The sequence below is a fragment of the Podarcis raffonei genome, chromosome 15 (genome assembly GCF_027172205.1).
Source record: "Podarcis raffonei isolate rPodRaf1 chromosome 15, rPodRaf1.pri, whole genome shotgun sequence".
Taxonomy (NCBI): domain Eukaryota; kingdom Metazoa; phylum Chordata; class Lepidosauria; order Squamata; family Lacertidae; genus Podarcis; species Podarcis raffonei.
In genome coordinates, this window is record NC_070616.1 from 27,231,154 (window position 1) to 27,248,112 (window position 16,959).

At 44.1% G+C, this 16,959-nt stretch overlaps 1 protein-coding gene across 1 annotated transcript; it reads left to right on the plus strand.

Annotated features, from left to right (window-relative positions):
* The first annotated feature begins 746 nt into the window (after positions 1-746).
* On the plus strand, positions 747-6,093 carry LOC128402955 (NXPE family member 2-like). Its single transcript, XM_053367434.1, has 4 exons — positions 747-1,402; positions 3,679-3,740; positions 4,865-5,083; positions 5,510-6,093. Exons 1-4 carry the CDS (start codon positions 765-767, stop codon positions 6,043-6,045), a joined length of 1,455 nt encoding a protein of 484 aa, XP_053223409.1. The 5' UTR covers positions 747-764; the 3' UTR covers positions 6,046-6,093.
* The last annotated feature ends 10,866 nt before the right edge of the window (positions 6,094-16,959 follow it).

Genomic DNA, 16,959 nt, shown 5'->3' on the forward strand with positions numbered 1-16,959 from the left:
CAGGTGCTTTTCATATCTTCTCAAGGTTTAAAATCTCTTAAATACCCGCAGAGTATTTGTAGGAAGCTTTCTCATACTAGGTAGGTCAGACTATTGGTCCATCTATTCTAGGTCTATTCTAGGTCAATATCACCCATTCTGAGAGGCAGTGGCTCTCCAGGATCTCAATCTAAAGTCTTTCCCTTCACACGGCTGCTATATGATCCTTTTTTGAGATTGGAAAGTCCAGAATGGGACCAGGCGCTTCTGCATGAAAATACATACTACTGAGCTACATTCTCTCCTTGTGAATGCTTGTAATAATTTCTTTCTCACTGATTGCTCCAGATTGCCATCTTTGGAGGTCTCATGGGGCAAGCAGATAGGATTCATGCTGCTACAGAAGATGGTAAGGATTTTATTTCATAAAAAAAAAATCATAACCACATAAGGCATTATTTCAAGGAATATATCAGAGAGCATTTGAAACCATGTTGCAAAGCATATGTATTATTTTAATAAAGAAGGCACATTTCCCACCCCACCCCAGTAAAGTGGTAACAGACAACTCTAGTCGATAACTGGATAGAGACCTTTTAGGCTTTGAGAAATGTAACCAGCAGGTATGGAATTTTGTGGTACAATATAATGAATAATGTACAATATGATGTCGTTGTATTATTTAGTATCACAAGTGTGTTTAAGGTATTTGGGTTCTTTTAACAAAAACTTATTCAATCAAAGATAACCGAAGGAGGACTTCGCCACTCCCAAGCAATAGTGGGATGGAATGGGAAGAAAAAGACGTAAGAGGTGTTCTCAAAGAACTAGACCAGCTGATGCCCAATGTATCTTTCACGGATATAAAGACCACCACAAGTGCCAAGAACAGCAAAGCCACAATATTAAACCCCAAGGATTCTTATTGCATTGGAGATCCCTTGATAGTTCGACTGGATTTGTACAACCACTTGGGGAACAGAAAGGAGTACGGAGGAGACTTCTTACAAGCGAGGATCTACTCTTCAAGCCTTAAGGCCGGAGCATCTGGGCATATTGTGGACCATAAGAATGGGACGTACCTGGTCAATTTCACTTTATTTTGGGAGGGCAAAGTCAGAGCATCTCTCCGGCTCATCAATCCCAGTGAAGGCGTTTCTGCATTGTGGGCTGCGAGGAAGAGAGGCTACAACAAAATAGGTTTCAGGGGCAGGTTTTTAAAAGGAACATTGGATGTCTTCAGTGACTGTGGTTTTAATATAGCAACAAAAGAAGAACTGTGTGAGTATCTGGACAGGAGAGACAAGGAGTCCTTCTACTGCGTGAAACCAAAGAATGTGTCTTGTGAAGCTCTTGTTTCGCTGAAGTCCTACAACAAGCCCATCTCATATCTCACTGCCCTGGAAAAGAGACTTTTTGACAGGTATGTTCTTTTCTGTTCAATATGCAAATATTTTACCTGAGGACAGTTCTGAACTTTGCATTTGTGCTCCTGGGCAATCGGAAGGCATCAGAAAAATGCCTGAGATGGATGAGTATTAACAAAAAACTTCCCAAAAATTGCCTGAGAACAAAGTTTGCACAGAGGTGCTTTTTCACCTGTGCTTGCCATAACTGGGTGAACATTTCCCTTATTTCACTTGCACTGAGACCCAGGGATTTCTTTCTTTCTTTAATTCTTTTTCTTCAGTTCAGCAATGTGTTTGTGTGAGGTGCTGGTAGTATATGCAAACAGGGCAAGTTGATTGTCTATGGGCTCATCAACACTTCCATTTGATCCATATTTTCTATATCAATTTCTTATCATGAGTCTGAAAGCTTCCCCTGCCCTTCCTTCTCCATTGTTTCTTTTGGTTAAAATCCTATGTAATCCACAGAATCAGATCTTATGTGTCATTAAAACTCATTGGCTGCTGCGGACCAGCAAAATGAATTTTAGTGCAAAAAAGGAAATGCATCACCCCACCCCACCCAGTGGCTGCTGTTTTGTTTGGGCACAGACGGACCCGGTAGTCGGAGTCTACCAATGGGGGGTGGGAAATGTACATGCTCAACTTGGCTACCATGGGTGGGGGTGGAGCTGGGGGTTGAGATGATCCAAAAGCGAACTAGAAGAATGAAAGGGAAAATTGAAAACAGAACAACTAAATCTGAATTTAACAGAAAGAAGAAGAAGAAGAAGAGTTTGGATTTGATATCCTGCTTTATCACTACCCTAAGGAGTCTCAAAGCGGCTAACATTCTCCTTTCCTTTCCTCCCCCACAACAAACACTCTGTGAGGCGAGTGAGGCTGAGAGACTTCAGAGAAGTGTGACTAGCCCAGGGTCACCCAGCAGCTGCATGTGGAGGAGCGGAGACGTGAACCCGGTTCCCCAGATTACGAGTCTACTGCTCTTAACCACTACACCACACTGGCTCTCCAGTGTGTGTGTTCCCTTATTTTCTTACACCCCAGGCACTAATTTTACTTTTCAATACCACTAGAGGCAAAGATCCATCAAAATAGTTTTTTACTGAAGTAACATACCCTGAATCTACCACACAGGAGAAGTTATACGTCTGAATAAGCAGGCAAATAGTTACAGCAGCTGCTCCATGATGAGTTGGATTCGGACTCCATTTTAATTGTTTTTTATTACACCAAGGTAACACTTTAACTTTAACTTTCTCCATGGCGTGAAGACACTCCGGGGTCTGCCCTTGAGACATTTCAATATAATTTCCCGTTTGCATCTAATAAGAACATGGCACTACAATAATTGTCTTGTTAGATCACAATCATCAGGATGCTGTCAGTGGCTCCCGGCTCTTTGCCTAGGAAAGTATAAAGACAAGGGAAAATTTCTTAGTCCCTTTTTATTTCAAACTTTACAGAGAGAGGCTATAGAACCCAGCCTCTTGGATAATGGCGTCGTCCCGAGTCAATCTCCACCCCCTTCTCTCCCACTTCCTCATTCGTCATCATCATTGCCACCTCTGAGGGTGCTGCTATGTGTCCTCTGTCTTTGAGCTCTTTGCTCTCCTACTTTTAAGGCTCGCCATGTTCTGGGAGATGGTGGGTCTAGAATGCTTTCTAATGACACCATGTCAGCCAGCTGCTGCTGCTCTGGTTCTGCCTTCTCTTCCTCTCCCGTTATTTCCCCACTTTCCCCCTCATCTGCCTCTGAGCTGTGACCTCAATCAAACCCCTGTTGTAAGTCTGAAATGTCTTCTTCGTCTCTGGAAGGGCCAGACTGGGGAGGAGGTCTCCTCCATTCCTCCTCTGCCCAGTCCCTGACACCTGCATGGTGCTGGTTGACCAAGAGGAACTGAGACCTGCAGCTGAAGTTCAGATGGTGGGTCTGGAATGCTTTCTAGTGACAACGTGTCAACCAGCAGCTGTTCCAGCTCTGCCTGCTCCTCCTCTCCCATTATTTCCCCACTTTCCCCCTCATTTGTCTCTGAGCTGTGACATCTCGCAAACCACTTTTGTAAATCTATACTGTCTTCCTCTTCCTCCTCCCTGGAAGGGTCCGGATGGGGAGGCAGTTTCCACCCCTCCTCCTCTTCTGCCCAGCCCGGACAATGATCCACGTATGCATTTCCCATAGAGGCCATTTAGGTGTGTGCAGGAGGAGGTGGGATGAAGCCATTAGTCCTCTTAGGAGGACACCTAGTCTGACTTGGATTTCATAATGGATGTTTTCTCTCTTTTGAAGGTCCAACATTGGAGCTGAGATCCCGCAGGCATTTGGAGACATTAGCGTTGCAGCTTGTGGAAGTGAGTTGGACTTCCTTTCAATTAGTTTTTATTAAAAGTTTTATTAAAAGTTTGTGTGTGTGTGTGTTGCAAAACAAATAAACAGGGAGAAGTACACATAGCATCTCCACTTTTGATTCGTAGAGTCTTTTTCACAGTTTGTTTGCTTTCAGTATGAGGAAACTGTTGCCATAGACATCATGTGGTTAAGGGAAAGGTTAATGTTATTTCATTTTATTGCACAGTGTTTTTGCATGGTTTTTGTGTCAGCATCATATGGGTAGGACTCTTACTTACTTATTATTTATTTATTTATTTATTTATTTTTATGGCCATTGCAAGAGATTAGAGCTTGGTTGGTTGCCTTCAGTTGGTTGCATTGTGCTTTGTTTGTGTGTTTGGGGTAGGGCTTGTTGGGTCAGATTAGCCATATTGATACTGCTGTGGGGAGTGGGTCCGCTGTGTTGTGGGTCTTGCTGTGCTGTATATGTCATAAAGGGGATCTGCACTGGAGTGAAGGCATCCTCCTTTGCGTGTCCCCTTCCTAGTTTAAGTTGTCACAACTTTGGTGGCCTCCATCCCTAAGAATCTTATTTCCTGAGTCTCATCCAGGCTGCTGACCCAGACCAATTTTTTGTGTGCCTTGGTAAGGCTGTAGATAAATCTTGGTTTATCTTTGAGTTTTGTTTTGTTTGTTTTTTAAAGATATTTGTGCCATTTTTTAAAAAAGCTGAGACTTGCTGGCTGTAGCCTGGCTTTGAATTCTCTTTGGTTTTATTCTTTACTGCTGTTTTCAGGCCCTCTGAAAATTCTTGTGATAAAAGAAGTTGGCCAAATAATTAGGAAATAAATTGTTGTTCTGTGCTGTTCAGAGTCCCTGAAAATGACTCTGGCTTCAGAAATGGCATATTGTTTGCCAGGAGCAGACTTAATAGGCAACAATAAAACGCTGCCTCTGCCAGTTATTTTCTTATTTCCTTCCTCCTCCGCCTTGGAACCTTGACTTTCCCCACAGACTGTAGAATGCTGGTTCCCCCACAACTGTGCTGCAGTCACAGAGTTCAGTGGAAACTGCTTATCTCTCGTTTCCATTTCTCAGGCAAGAAGACTATGGAAACTGCTTATCTCTCGTTTCCATTTCTCAGGCAAGAAGACTACGGCAAGTGAGAAGTGCCAGGTTGGGATGAACTCCCCATCTCCCAGTGGCTTTGTCTGGCAGAACCAGTGGCATCCTGTGTTCTGCAATGTGTCCACATTCAACACTTTGGAGCGGATTAACACTTGCTTGGAACGAAAGCTAATTTACTTCCTGGGAGACTCAACTGTGAGGCAATGGATCGAGTATCTCACAAAGAGAGTCAATAGTAAGTTCTCTCACCTAGATAGAACCACAGCGCAGCTTTTGCTGCCAGCTTCATTCCTATTTCTGGGTAAGCCAGAATCCTTTTCTGTGCCCTGAACATTCTTTATTTAATTCACTTCTACTCCACTCTTCATCCGAGGATCAGAGGGCAGTTTACAATATGAAAACCTAAAATTACATAACATAGTAACAACAACCCCACAACATCCATCTTCCAAACATTATTGCATTAATTCTGTTTAGGAAACCAGTTCTGCCCCCTGAAATGACTGCCTCACCTATCCTCGCAAATGGGCAAGTCCTGCTTCTTCCTTGCCATCAGATGCAAGAGAGTAGACTAGTCATTCAGAAATAAATAGCTCAGTATCTTCTGAGAGGTCAATGAACAAAGAAAGTTAGATTAATTCTATGTCTGTTCCCACATTAGCCCTTAAATATCTTGACAGCCATGGAGCTGGGAAGCACCGGAATTTGATCGCTGTGGACATGGAGAGAAACATCCAAATCCACTGGAAAAAACACAACCACCCTTTTGTCACTTCTTCTGAGTATATGGTAAGAGATCATAACTACGTCGCTCGGGAGATTGACCTGGTGGCAGGTGACAAAGACACAGTGGTTGTCATCGGTCTGGGCCAGCACTTCCGCCCCTTCCCCATTGAGCTCTTCATCCGAAGGGCAATCAATGCCCGGGGAGCCATCCAGCGCCTTCTCCTGAGGAGCCCAGATACAAAAGTCATCGTCAAAGGGGAGAACACCCGGGAGGTGTTCATAGAACAAGAAATATTTGCAGACTTCCATGGCTATGCCCAGCACCTTGCACTAAAGGACATTTTTCGGGATCTGAAGGTGGGCTTCGTTGATGCCTGGGATATGACAGTTGCTTACGGCATGAACATACTTCACCCACCAGATCATGTGGTTGGAAATCAGATTGATATGTTTTTAACTTACATATGTTAAAGCGCTAAAGCAAAGAGGAAGCAGAGAACTACGGGTCAGAAAACATATCAGTGAAAGATATGGAGCACTTTATTTAAATAGTGCACTTGGATATTTTGCTCCATTGGATTTCCTTAAATACCTTTCTAGCCTTGCATCTTTTTCAAATAGTGCCTGTTGAGGTGCTTCTGGGAAGCTGCCTGGGACAGGGAGAATAATTGGTGTGGTTTTCTTCTGCACAAATATTTCTGTCAGGTAGGAGCAGACTCTTATATCTCATAGGGCGTCACCCCGGTTTTGGCTCAGGGATGGCTTTGGGGTACATAACACATCCTACTATGGTGAAAGAGTAAGAAGATCCACTTTTCCACACTTTGAAGAATGTTGTACTTCACTATTTGATCCCTTCCCCCCATTTTATCAAAGTAGCCCCAGATGTTGTAACCTTTCTTCAACTTGATCAATTTGGTTGCCGTTTTCTGAAACTTTTTCAACTCTACAATACAATTTTTTGAGGCGAGGTGACCAATACTCCAAGTATGGTCAGATGCAATGGTTTGTATAAATATTTCATTATTTATTTATTAAATTTATATACAGTGGTACCTCTGGTTATGAACTTAATTCGTTCCGTTCTTAACCTGAAACCATTCTTAACCTGGGGTACCACTTTAGCTAAAGGGGCCTCCCGCTGCCATCGCACTGCCGCCGCATGATTTCTGTTCTCATCCTGCGGTAAAGTTCTTAACCCGAGGTACTACTTCCGGGTTAGCGGAGTCTGTAACCCGAAGTGTTTGTAACCCGAGGTGCTTGTAACCTGAGGTACCACTGTACCGCCCTTCATCTGAAGGTTTAAGGGTGGTTCGCAAGATAATGGCATTAGGATACTGGTCTCTCTTGCTTTCAAATAAGAGATGAAGATACCTAACATGGCATTCCCCTTTTTCACAACTGACGCACACTGAGTCAGACTTCATCAAGCTATTCACCAGGGTCCTGCCATAGTTCAAAAAGATGAAAAAGTTGGCAAAGTGGTTAAGCTTTTGGGGGGCAGCCAAAGTTGGATACTGAATCACCATTAGTTTGACCCCTTTTTGATTGAGGAGGGTCCACTAGCACTTAACAGGCATTGCAAATTGAAGGAACACTTGGCACTCAGCTAGATTAGTCAAGAAACAACGTTTTGAAAGAGTTATAAACATGCAACACCAGTTAATAATAATAATAATAATAATAATAATAATAATAAATTTTTGTTTATACCCTGCCCTTCCCGGTTCAGAAAACTGGGCTCAGGATGGCACTAGAAAGCAAAAAATAAAAATTTAAATTATTTTCCATAGTGTTTTTTTTTCTTTTAATTTCTGACTTTTGATAGAAGTTTTTTCCTGTGTTTACATCCACCCCTAGGGTGGGGCAATTAGCTATCTGAGGGCAGAGGGCCTTCTCAGTAGTGGCACCCACCCTGTGGAATGGCCTCCCATCAGATGTCAAGGAGATGAGAAATTATATATCCTTCAGGAGACATCTGAATGCAACCCTGCATAGGGAAACTATGTAAGGTTTAATGTTTTACCATGTTTTCATATATGCTGGAAGCCACCCAGAGTGGGTGGGGCAAACCAGTCAGATGGGTAGGGTACAAATAATAAATTATTATTATTATTATTATTATTATTATTATTATTATTATTATTATTATCTGCAGGAAGCTGGCAACTGCCAGAATTTCTTGAAACCAAGTCCCTTAATTCTTCCATTATTGCAAACTGGAGAGAACAGATATTTTTAGGCAGTTCACAAACTTTAGTAAAGGGACCCCTGACTGTTAGGTCCAGTCGTGGCTGACTCTGGGGTTGCGGCGCTCATCTCGCTTTATTGGCCGAGGGAGCCGGCATACAGCTTCCAGGTCATGTGGCCAGCATGACTAAGCCACTTCTGGTGAACCAGAGCAGCGCACAGAAACGCCATTTACCTTCCCCCCAGAGCGGTTCCTATTTATCTACTTGCACTTTGACGTTCTTTTGAACTGCTAGGTTGGCAGGAGCAGGGACCGAGCAATGGGAGCTCACCCCGTCATGGGGATTCGAACCGCCGACCTTCTGATCGGCAAGTCCTAGGCTCTGTGGTTTAACCCACAGCGCCACCCAAACTTTACCTGAGCACATATCCTATTACATTCAAGGCTGCTGCTGTTGTGTTAAAATCTAAAACTGTCAAATAACTTTTGCTGTATGGATGTTTTTGGTACATGCCAATCAAAGTTAATCGCCTTCAAGTTCCACCGAAGGAACTTTAAGTTCCACAGGAGGACAGTGCAATCTTGAACAGCAGAAAAAGGGGGAGTGGGGCAGCAAGAAGGTTGAGGGGTTCTGGGGCAGCTCCCAAACAAGGAGTGATGACGTTTGGGACAATTTACTTCAGAATCAAGGGGAATAAGACAGCATTTGGTAAAACTGTGTAAGTGTTTGTGGTGTGAGGAAAGTGGATAGGGAACATGAGCAGATCCTGTCTGCTAGATCAGGCCAAAGGCCCATCTAATTCAGTAAGCAGGGATTGTAGTTTTGCTGTTTCGTTTTTAATTCCTTACTTATTCATATCCTGTACTTTATTCGGTGAACCACTCTGAAATCTTACGATGAAGGGCGTTATATAAATCTGAATGAATGAATGAATGAATGAAATGCAAATAGTAGCATATTTAGCAGCTCTTTGAACATTGCTATAATAAATTTTTGCCACATAATTGAAAATGCACCGTTTTCTTCTTTTTTTGTGCTCTAGTACACATTGATTTTTCAGCAATAGCTATGAACCAGAGTTGACTTAACCATAAATCATTATTTAATTCTTCTAAATATCCCTCCCCTTTTTTGCAATAAACATCCTGGCAGTTATTTATAAATATAGAATCAATTCTTTATCCAAACCATATTCCTTTGGTCCATTTCATATCCCCAGTACTGCCAGAATTTCTGGGGACAGATTGGGGTTAGTGTGTGTTAAATTCACCTGTGTATAGTGGCACCTACGTAAATATTATCTTAAGAGTAGATTTTTGAATCTTTGTTGAGATTAATTTCATAAGCACCTTGTTACGTATTCATTCATAATTTTATTTGCATGCAGCTTTCCCATAAAAAAATCATGCTCAAAGCAGTTTACACAACAAAAAAAACAAAAATGCATTTCAAAGTCAAACTCTGCAAAAACAATTTTGTAGTAATATAATGAAGCAACACTACAATAGCATATCCTCTCCATATTTCTCCAAAACCTGTAATGTGATTCCAGCACCTAGGTATGCTTATCCCATTAGGTCCATGGTCAGGGATGATGCAACTGTAGTTAAGGAGCATCTGAAGGGCCACAGAAAGAGAGCTTTAAGGGGAGGGGCAGACGTACGAGGTTCTGGTGTAGATCCTGTTGCAGGCGGAACTCGGATTCAGATTAGGGCATCTACTGCTGCTGAGAGGCATAGCTGTCAACTTACAGATTTGAAAATAAGGGACCAGCAGCCTCAAAAATAAGGGATCAGCAGCCAAAATAAGGGATTTTCAGGGCACAGGTATGTTCAACTTCTGAGCCCCTTCGAGCCAAAGGCAGAAAGCCCAGCCAGCAGCCAAATGAAGCCTCAAGCGGTGGTTCCCACAGCGCAGCAACCCGGCAAAGGGGATGCAGCAAGGAAAACCACCGTCACCTTTCCGCTGGGAAGCACTGAGCAAAGGCAAGTCCCCAGGCAATGCGGCCGATTTGATCAACACAAGGCATGCAAGCTCCACCCCCCAGTCGTTCTTAGACTCCTTATTGGGTGAGCAATCCAGCCAAGCAACACAGTTGGAGCCTCCCTCCTCCCTGGCCGGCAGGGAGGGAGGGAGAGGAGCTGCTTCCTTTGAAACCTGGGAAATTTAAGGCACATCATCAAGAAGGGACAGTAGCGGGACACGGCGCTGGGATAAGGGAGTTTCCCACCAAATAAGGGACGGTTGACAGCTATGCTGAGAGGAGTGCGAAGCTCTGCTCAGGAGATTTGTTTCTGTAATAAAAACTATCTTGAACTGATAGGAGTCAGCTTACTGCCAGGAAGCTGGCTAGTTGCAAGGGATCATTATAGAAACACAGGAAGCCACTTTACATTCAGTCAGTCCATGACCCACAATGACAGAAAGCAGGTCTCCAGAGCTTCCATCAGGAGGATCTTCCCAGGATCCAATCCCTGGAGATGCTGCCAGGGATTGAACCTGGAACTTTTTGCACGCAAAGTGCTTGCCATGGCCCTTCCTTCAGAAAGGAATACAGTGGTTAATAACTTAATTCGTTCGGGTTAAGAACTTAATTCGTTCGGGTTAAGAACTTAATTCATTCTGGAGGTCCGTTCTTAACCTGAAACTGTTCTTATACTGCTGATATGGGCTGAAGGGGAGCTGTGAATTGGTCTAGTCTACTTACTGAAAATATTATAGGAACTTGCCTTTGATGCCAGTTGGGCTAAGTGAAAATGGCAAGGGTTAGTGAGATGAAAAGATGGCTGGCCAGAGATTACTCTTAACAGGGAAAGCTGGTATCTAGGAATCAGCAAGAAATCAGCAAATGTTCTCAGCCTCTGGTTATAAAATGTTTGGTATGTATTTGTTTGCTCATTCATGCGTTTAGTGTATAGAGAACAAGAGGCAGTTCTGAATCAACTCATCAGAGGAGAGGGAACTCCCAGCTGAGTTGTAGCCTCACCCATCTTCCTGCTTAAGTTCTTTCTGGAAGGGGAGGAGCACCAGCTTCCAGATTTTTTTTAAGCTCTTTTGGCTGGTGGGTGGGACTCTGCTTTCTTGCCATCAGATCCAAGAGGGGGAAAAAGATTTTCAGTAGAGTTTTCCCCACAAGAAGCAGTCGAATAATTTGTCAGAGAAGAATTTTCAAAAGTTTGTGTTGATTTTGTTTCTCTTCCCACATTAGCCCTTTAATATATATATATATTTAAATAATATTTATTAAAAATTTTCCAATCAAACCAAATTATATATTCCAAATTATACAAATTATCCAATTATCAAACAATACCAATGTTATGCCTAATTATAAATTATTATTCTTTTTTGGCTGACTTCCCATGCTTCGAGATTGGAGGAAATCCTAATCATCTCATAGATCTACCGCATTTCAAAATATTACAATAATTCCCTTAATACATTCTGGTGTTAATCCTTCATTATTTTCTTTCTTTTTTTATTAAGTTTTTTATTTATACAACAAGAAAAAGGGGGAAAAACACAAATACCAAATTACACACAAATTACAAAAATACCCATAGACACATAATTTTCTTAGCAAACAATAAAACATCTATTGGTCTTAACACTAAAGACCCAACCTCCCGTCTATTCCATATTTCAAATTCATATAACTTTTTGCCACTACACACTTTTATCATAATTAATCTTATTCTCAATAAATCTAATTTCTTATATCTACCTTGCAACTATTACTGAAGTTCCTCGAATGCTGCAACAGAATTTAAACTACTATATTTATTTTTCAGATAATCTTTGAAAACCTCCCATTTTGAAACAAATTCTTGTTTTGATTTATTCTTTATTTTTTCTGATAAACCATCTAATTCGGCATATTCTGTCAGCTTTTGGATCCAATCTTGTATAGAGGGGATTTCATTACTCTTCCATTTTGCTGCGATCAAAACTCTTGCTGCCGCCGTTGCATATAAAAAGATACCCTTCCTCTTTTGTGGAATATCCAAATCTGTTATTCCCAGGAGGTAGGCCTCTGGTTTTTTATTGAAAGAGATATTTAGCATTTTTTGCAGTTCTGCATGGATACTCTCCCAGAATACCTGTATTTTCCTACATATCCACCACATATGGTAGAATGTTCCTGATTCACCACATCTCCAACAATTACTTGACTGTGCTGGTCCCGGGGGAAAGATTACCGTTGACGTAGTCGAAGTCCGGTCCTGGGTCACTAGCCTGGAAACAGTTCGCAAGGAGCGGGGCGAGGTCCGAAGCAGGAAGCCGAGCGGGGACAGAAACACTGGAGGGTCAGGTCTGGGTCCGGACAGGAGCAGGTACTCAGCGATGACATTGCTCCCGCAACCTGGGACCGGGCTGACTGGCCTTTATCTTCTCTGAGGCCAGGGGCGGTCCCAGCCCCCAGGAGACCCACCTCTCCTGGCCTTAAGGTGAGCACTCCTCCTGGGAGAAACCAGTTCCCTTCGCCTCTCTGCCCTGAGCCTCTGCAGTTCAGGAGAGGCTGAAGGGTTACTGGGCCCAGGGGGAGACTCACCTGTAGGCACTGAGTCCTCAACCACCTCTGGAGCCAGAATGGGTTCACCTGGTGCCTGCTCCTGAGGATCCGGCACAGGTGCAGGTGCCTCAGAATCAAGGCCCTGCCCCAGTTCAGCCGGCCCTGGAGGCGGGGACTCCTGTGCAGGCTGGGATTCCTCCGGTTCACTCTCTGAATTGGATTCCCAGGCCATCACATTGACACACTTTTATACATTTTTGAAAGTTTCCATGGTGTTAGATACCATTGATGTTGCATTTTTTGAAAGTTCTCTCTAATCGTGTAACAATTTGTGAATTTCCAATTGATCTTCCATAAATTTTCCCATTGGGCCATGGTTATTGAATGGCCAAAATCCTGGGACCACCTCACTATTGCCACTGTTACCTCCGTACGGGCCAGTCGTGTCCGACTCTAGGGTTGCGTGCTCATCTCGCTCTAGAGGCTGTGAGCCGGCGCCAACGAAGACACTTCCGGGTCACGTGGCCAGCATGATGAAGCTGCAGCTGGTGAGCCAGCACCAGCGCAGCACACGGAAACGCCGTTTACCTTCCCGCTATAAAGCGGTCCCTATTTATTTACTTGCACTTAAGAGTGCTTTCGAACTGCTAGGTGGGCAGGAGCTGGGACCAAACGACGGGAGCTCACCCCACTGCGGGGATTCGAACCGCCGACCATACGATCGGCAAGTCCTAGGCGCTAAGGTTTTACCCACAGCGCCACCCGCGTCCAATATTGTTCCTTAACCAGCTGCTATTCAAACATTAGCTTTTCCTGGGGGAGGGGGGTTACCAAGTAAACTGGAAGTACAAGTATCAAAAAGTAAAATGTTAGAGGTTTACCTCCCACCCAATAGCAGTGTAATTTGATTCAGCTAGCTGATCAGTCTACTTTCAGTTTCACTCCTGGCTCCTTGCTGAATTAATACTGCATCACAAACCTCCCAAGCAGATATCCAAAGTTCTTTGATGTTTCTCCAGTTGTTAATGACATGTCTCTTCTACTCAAATATAATAAATCGGGGAGTCTTTTAATCTTCTTCCAGGAAACCAAGAGTCAAAAGCCTTGATTTTACTTTCCTTTTCTTTTTGCAATAATTTCTACACAGTTAGTAATTATTAAAGTTATTAAAACCTTATTATATCAACAAATGCAAAATTTTTAGTCTCACTTGCTTTCATGAGTCCAGTAGTCGTTCCTTCCAGAGGGGATTCGCAAAGTGTAATCACATAGGGAAATATCAAAGGAAAGTAAATAAAGGCTCGCTCCACCCTTTCTGTTCTGCCAAACCAACATCTCAGATGATAATCCATTTTCCAATTGAATCTTCTAAATCTTCAGAGGCTGAATTAAATCAGGATATTTGGAGGGTATGTAAACCTCAATAGATCATGTCCTGAACTTGTCCTTGTCCTTGTCCTGAACATGCCTTGTCCTGAACTGGAGTTCAGTTTTTGAACTTGTTCTCCCATGGAACCCATGGACCAAGAACATTTAACAAATCCATCCCCAAGGGCTGGTCCACACCCAGCATAATAAAGGCAACTGACCACATTCCTTGGGTGTTATGTACTGAAGTTCTCACCCTGGGCCAGCAGGGGGATACTGTAGATAGTTTTCACTCAGGTCCACATATGCAAATAAGGGATTGAAAGTGACATTCAGTGATTGGATAGTTACGGAAAGTGTTACAGTTGCGTTGTAGTGTAGTTCTATATATGCAGGCTGGCTGAACCCTTCAGTTCAGTTCTGTTCTGGCCTGTGAATAAACAAGAGCTGTTTGAAGAATCACTGTGTCGTCTGATATGTTCACCCACAACTTAACATTGGGGAAGTGCCTTTTTAATAATAAAAGGTACAAATGTGTTACCCAGCTCATTCTAGACATTTCCCTTGGCCTAAAACAACAAAACCATTTCCAAATGCATGCAATACAAATGAATAATTATTTCCTGAAAAACCACCCCAGCAAGCAGGGACCGAGCAATGGGAGCTCACCCCGTCGCGGGGATTTCAACCGCCGAACTTCTGATCAGCAAGTCCTAGGCTCTGCGGTTTAACCCACAGCACCACCCACGTCCCCACACTACCAAGTTTCAAATTCACTGAGCCATTTTTGAACCAAAACTTCTAGAATCTACCAACTACCCCTACCTCATTTTTGTTATAATGGCGGGATGCAGTTCAGCTGACGCATCCTTAGCACTAGGTCTGCTGGAGTAGATCAAAGGCATTCATCCCCTTCAGCATCCTGTTCCCCACAGTGCCCAACAACACACCTGTGGGAAGGTTTTGGCTGGTCACCGTAGGAGCAGAACGTAAGAACGTAAGGCCCATCTAGTCCACGTTCTGTTCTCACAGTGGCAACCCAGATGCCTTGGGGAAACCCTTAATCAAGACCCAAGCACAAGAGCGCTGTCGTCTCCTGCAGTTCACAGCAAGTGATATTCAGAAGCATGGAGGCAGATCACAGGCATCATAGCTAGCAGCAATTCATAGCCTTATCAAGCAAGTTTTAGCACCACAGGATGCTACTGGGGCATTTGCGAGGAAGGAGATGTGCCATGGAGATCCCGTTCAATTCTTCTCACCTCGAAGCAATTTTTTATTTTTATTTTTTTAGCAAAGCCAGTCACAGGGATGCCTTTATGAGGTGCTTTTAGCGCTGTGACATCAGTTCTCTGGAATTATTTCCCCCTGCCCTCCATCATGCAGTGTATGCAGATAATTTTCTCAATTTTCCAGGACATCCTGGAATTATGAAAGCCATCACAGCTTCTGATTTGATCCTGGAAGACCCTTATTTCCCCTGCCACTGCTGCTGCCGCCAAGCTCAGGGAGGAAGATGAGGCGGCGCTTGTCCCAAGCAGCAGCCACAAGAAAGCATCCTGTTACCTCTCCATGGCCTCTCCATGGCAACTGGTGTTAACCTCCTCCTTTGGGCAGCTTGTAGCAGCCACTGGAGAGCGGGCAAAGAGGAGGAGGAGCTCTCGCTGCCAAGGCCTAACCCCACATAGTGCACCAGCTCTGAGGGGCAGGTAGAGGGCAGGGACACCCTGGGCGGGAAGCATAGCTGTCAACTTACAGATTTGAAAATAGGGGACCAACAGCCTTGAAAATAAGGGATCAGAAGCCAAAATAAGGGATTTTCTGGGCACAGGTATGTTCAACTTCTGAGCCCCTCCGAGCCAAAGACAGAAAGCCCAGCCAGCAGCCAAACAAAGCCTCAAGCGGTGGTTCCCACAGCACAGCAACCCAGCAAAGGAGATGCAGCAAGGAAAACCACCGTCACCTCTCTGCTGGGAAACACTGAGCAAAGGCGAGTCCCCAGGCAACGCAGCCAATTTGATCGGCACAAGGCATGCAAGCTCCACCCCCCAGTCATTCTTAGATTCCTTATTGGGTGAGCAATGCAGCCAAGCAACACAGTTGGAGCCTCCCTCCTCTCTGGCCAGCAGGGAGGGATGGAGAGGAGCTGCTTCCTTTGAAACCCAGGAAATTTAAGAGACATCATCAAGAAGGGACAGCAGCGGGACACAGCACTGGGATAAGGGAGTTTCCCACCAGATAAGGGACGGTTGACAGCTATGGCGGGAAGAAAGGGGGGAAGGGGATGTAAGCCCTTGCAGGGTCTGATCTTGTGCAAAAGACCATGTAAAATGAGAAAATTATCAGGTGCGGAAACATCAGGAAAGCAGAATGAAGTACTGTCTGAATGCAGCACCAACTAGTCCCAGTAAGCTTAGCGAGTCCACAATAGGATCTCTTGAGTTCATGGGTCCCAAGGCAACCCAACAGCCCCTTTCCCAGAATGCCGGTGTTGTGGGAGCCCTTGTTGCTGGCCCTTCTAGGATGCCAGACCCTCCAAGTGTCCCTATTTTCCAGGGATAGTCCTAGATTTACAGAAGCCATCCTGGTTTCTGATTTGATCTGGGAATGTTCTGCTTTTCTTTAGGATGTCCCTATTTCCACTGGAGAAATGTTGGAGGGTATGGAGTTATGCAACCCCCTAAACCACAAAGTTAAGTAACCGTACAATGTTTATAAGACATTTGAAGGCAGACGTGTATAGTTTTATTACGCTTTTATATGGTGGAAGCTGCCCAGAGGGGCTGGGGCAACCCAGTTAGATCAGCAGGGTATTAGTATTAGTATTATTATGGAATAGGGTTGTCCCTATTTTCATCAGGGAAATGTTGACGGGAGAGTATGGGATGCTCTGGGGAAACTCCTAGTTGCCAGGCTTCCCTAAATCCTCTTCAAATAGAGTTGGGTGGGCAGTTTAAGCCCCCTTTTTAAGCCAAGAGCTGGTGGTCCCAAAGGACATTGCTCATCCTCTATGTCCCAATCCTTTCTGCCTCATTAGCCTTTACTGATTCCTATATAATAAGTGCATGAGTTCCAAGAGCCCTTCCTTAGGCCTTGATGGTACCTGTTCTGCTCCTACCTGGGAAGCCCTGGCTCATGGAGGAATGGATTGGGGCCACCTTAAATGAAGAGGTGCAGAAGCCATTCCACCTGAGGAAGCAACCTCACACTGCTTTTGCTCGGCAAAGGTTTGCTGACCAATCACAGCCTCTGGTCATTTAGAATCTTTCTGTTGCTAGGCGGTCTTCTCAGGCCACAGTCCAACAGACGACA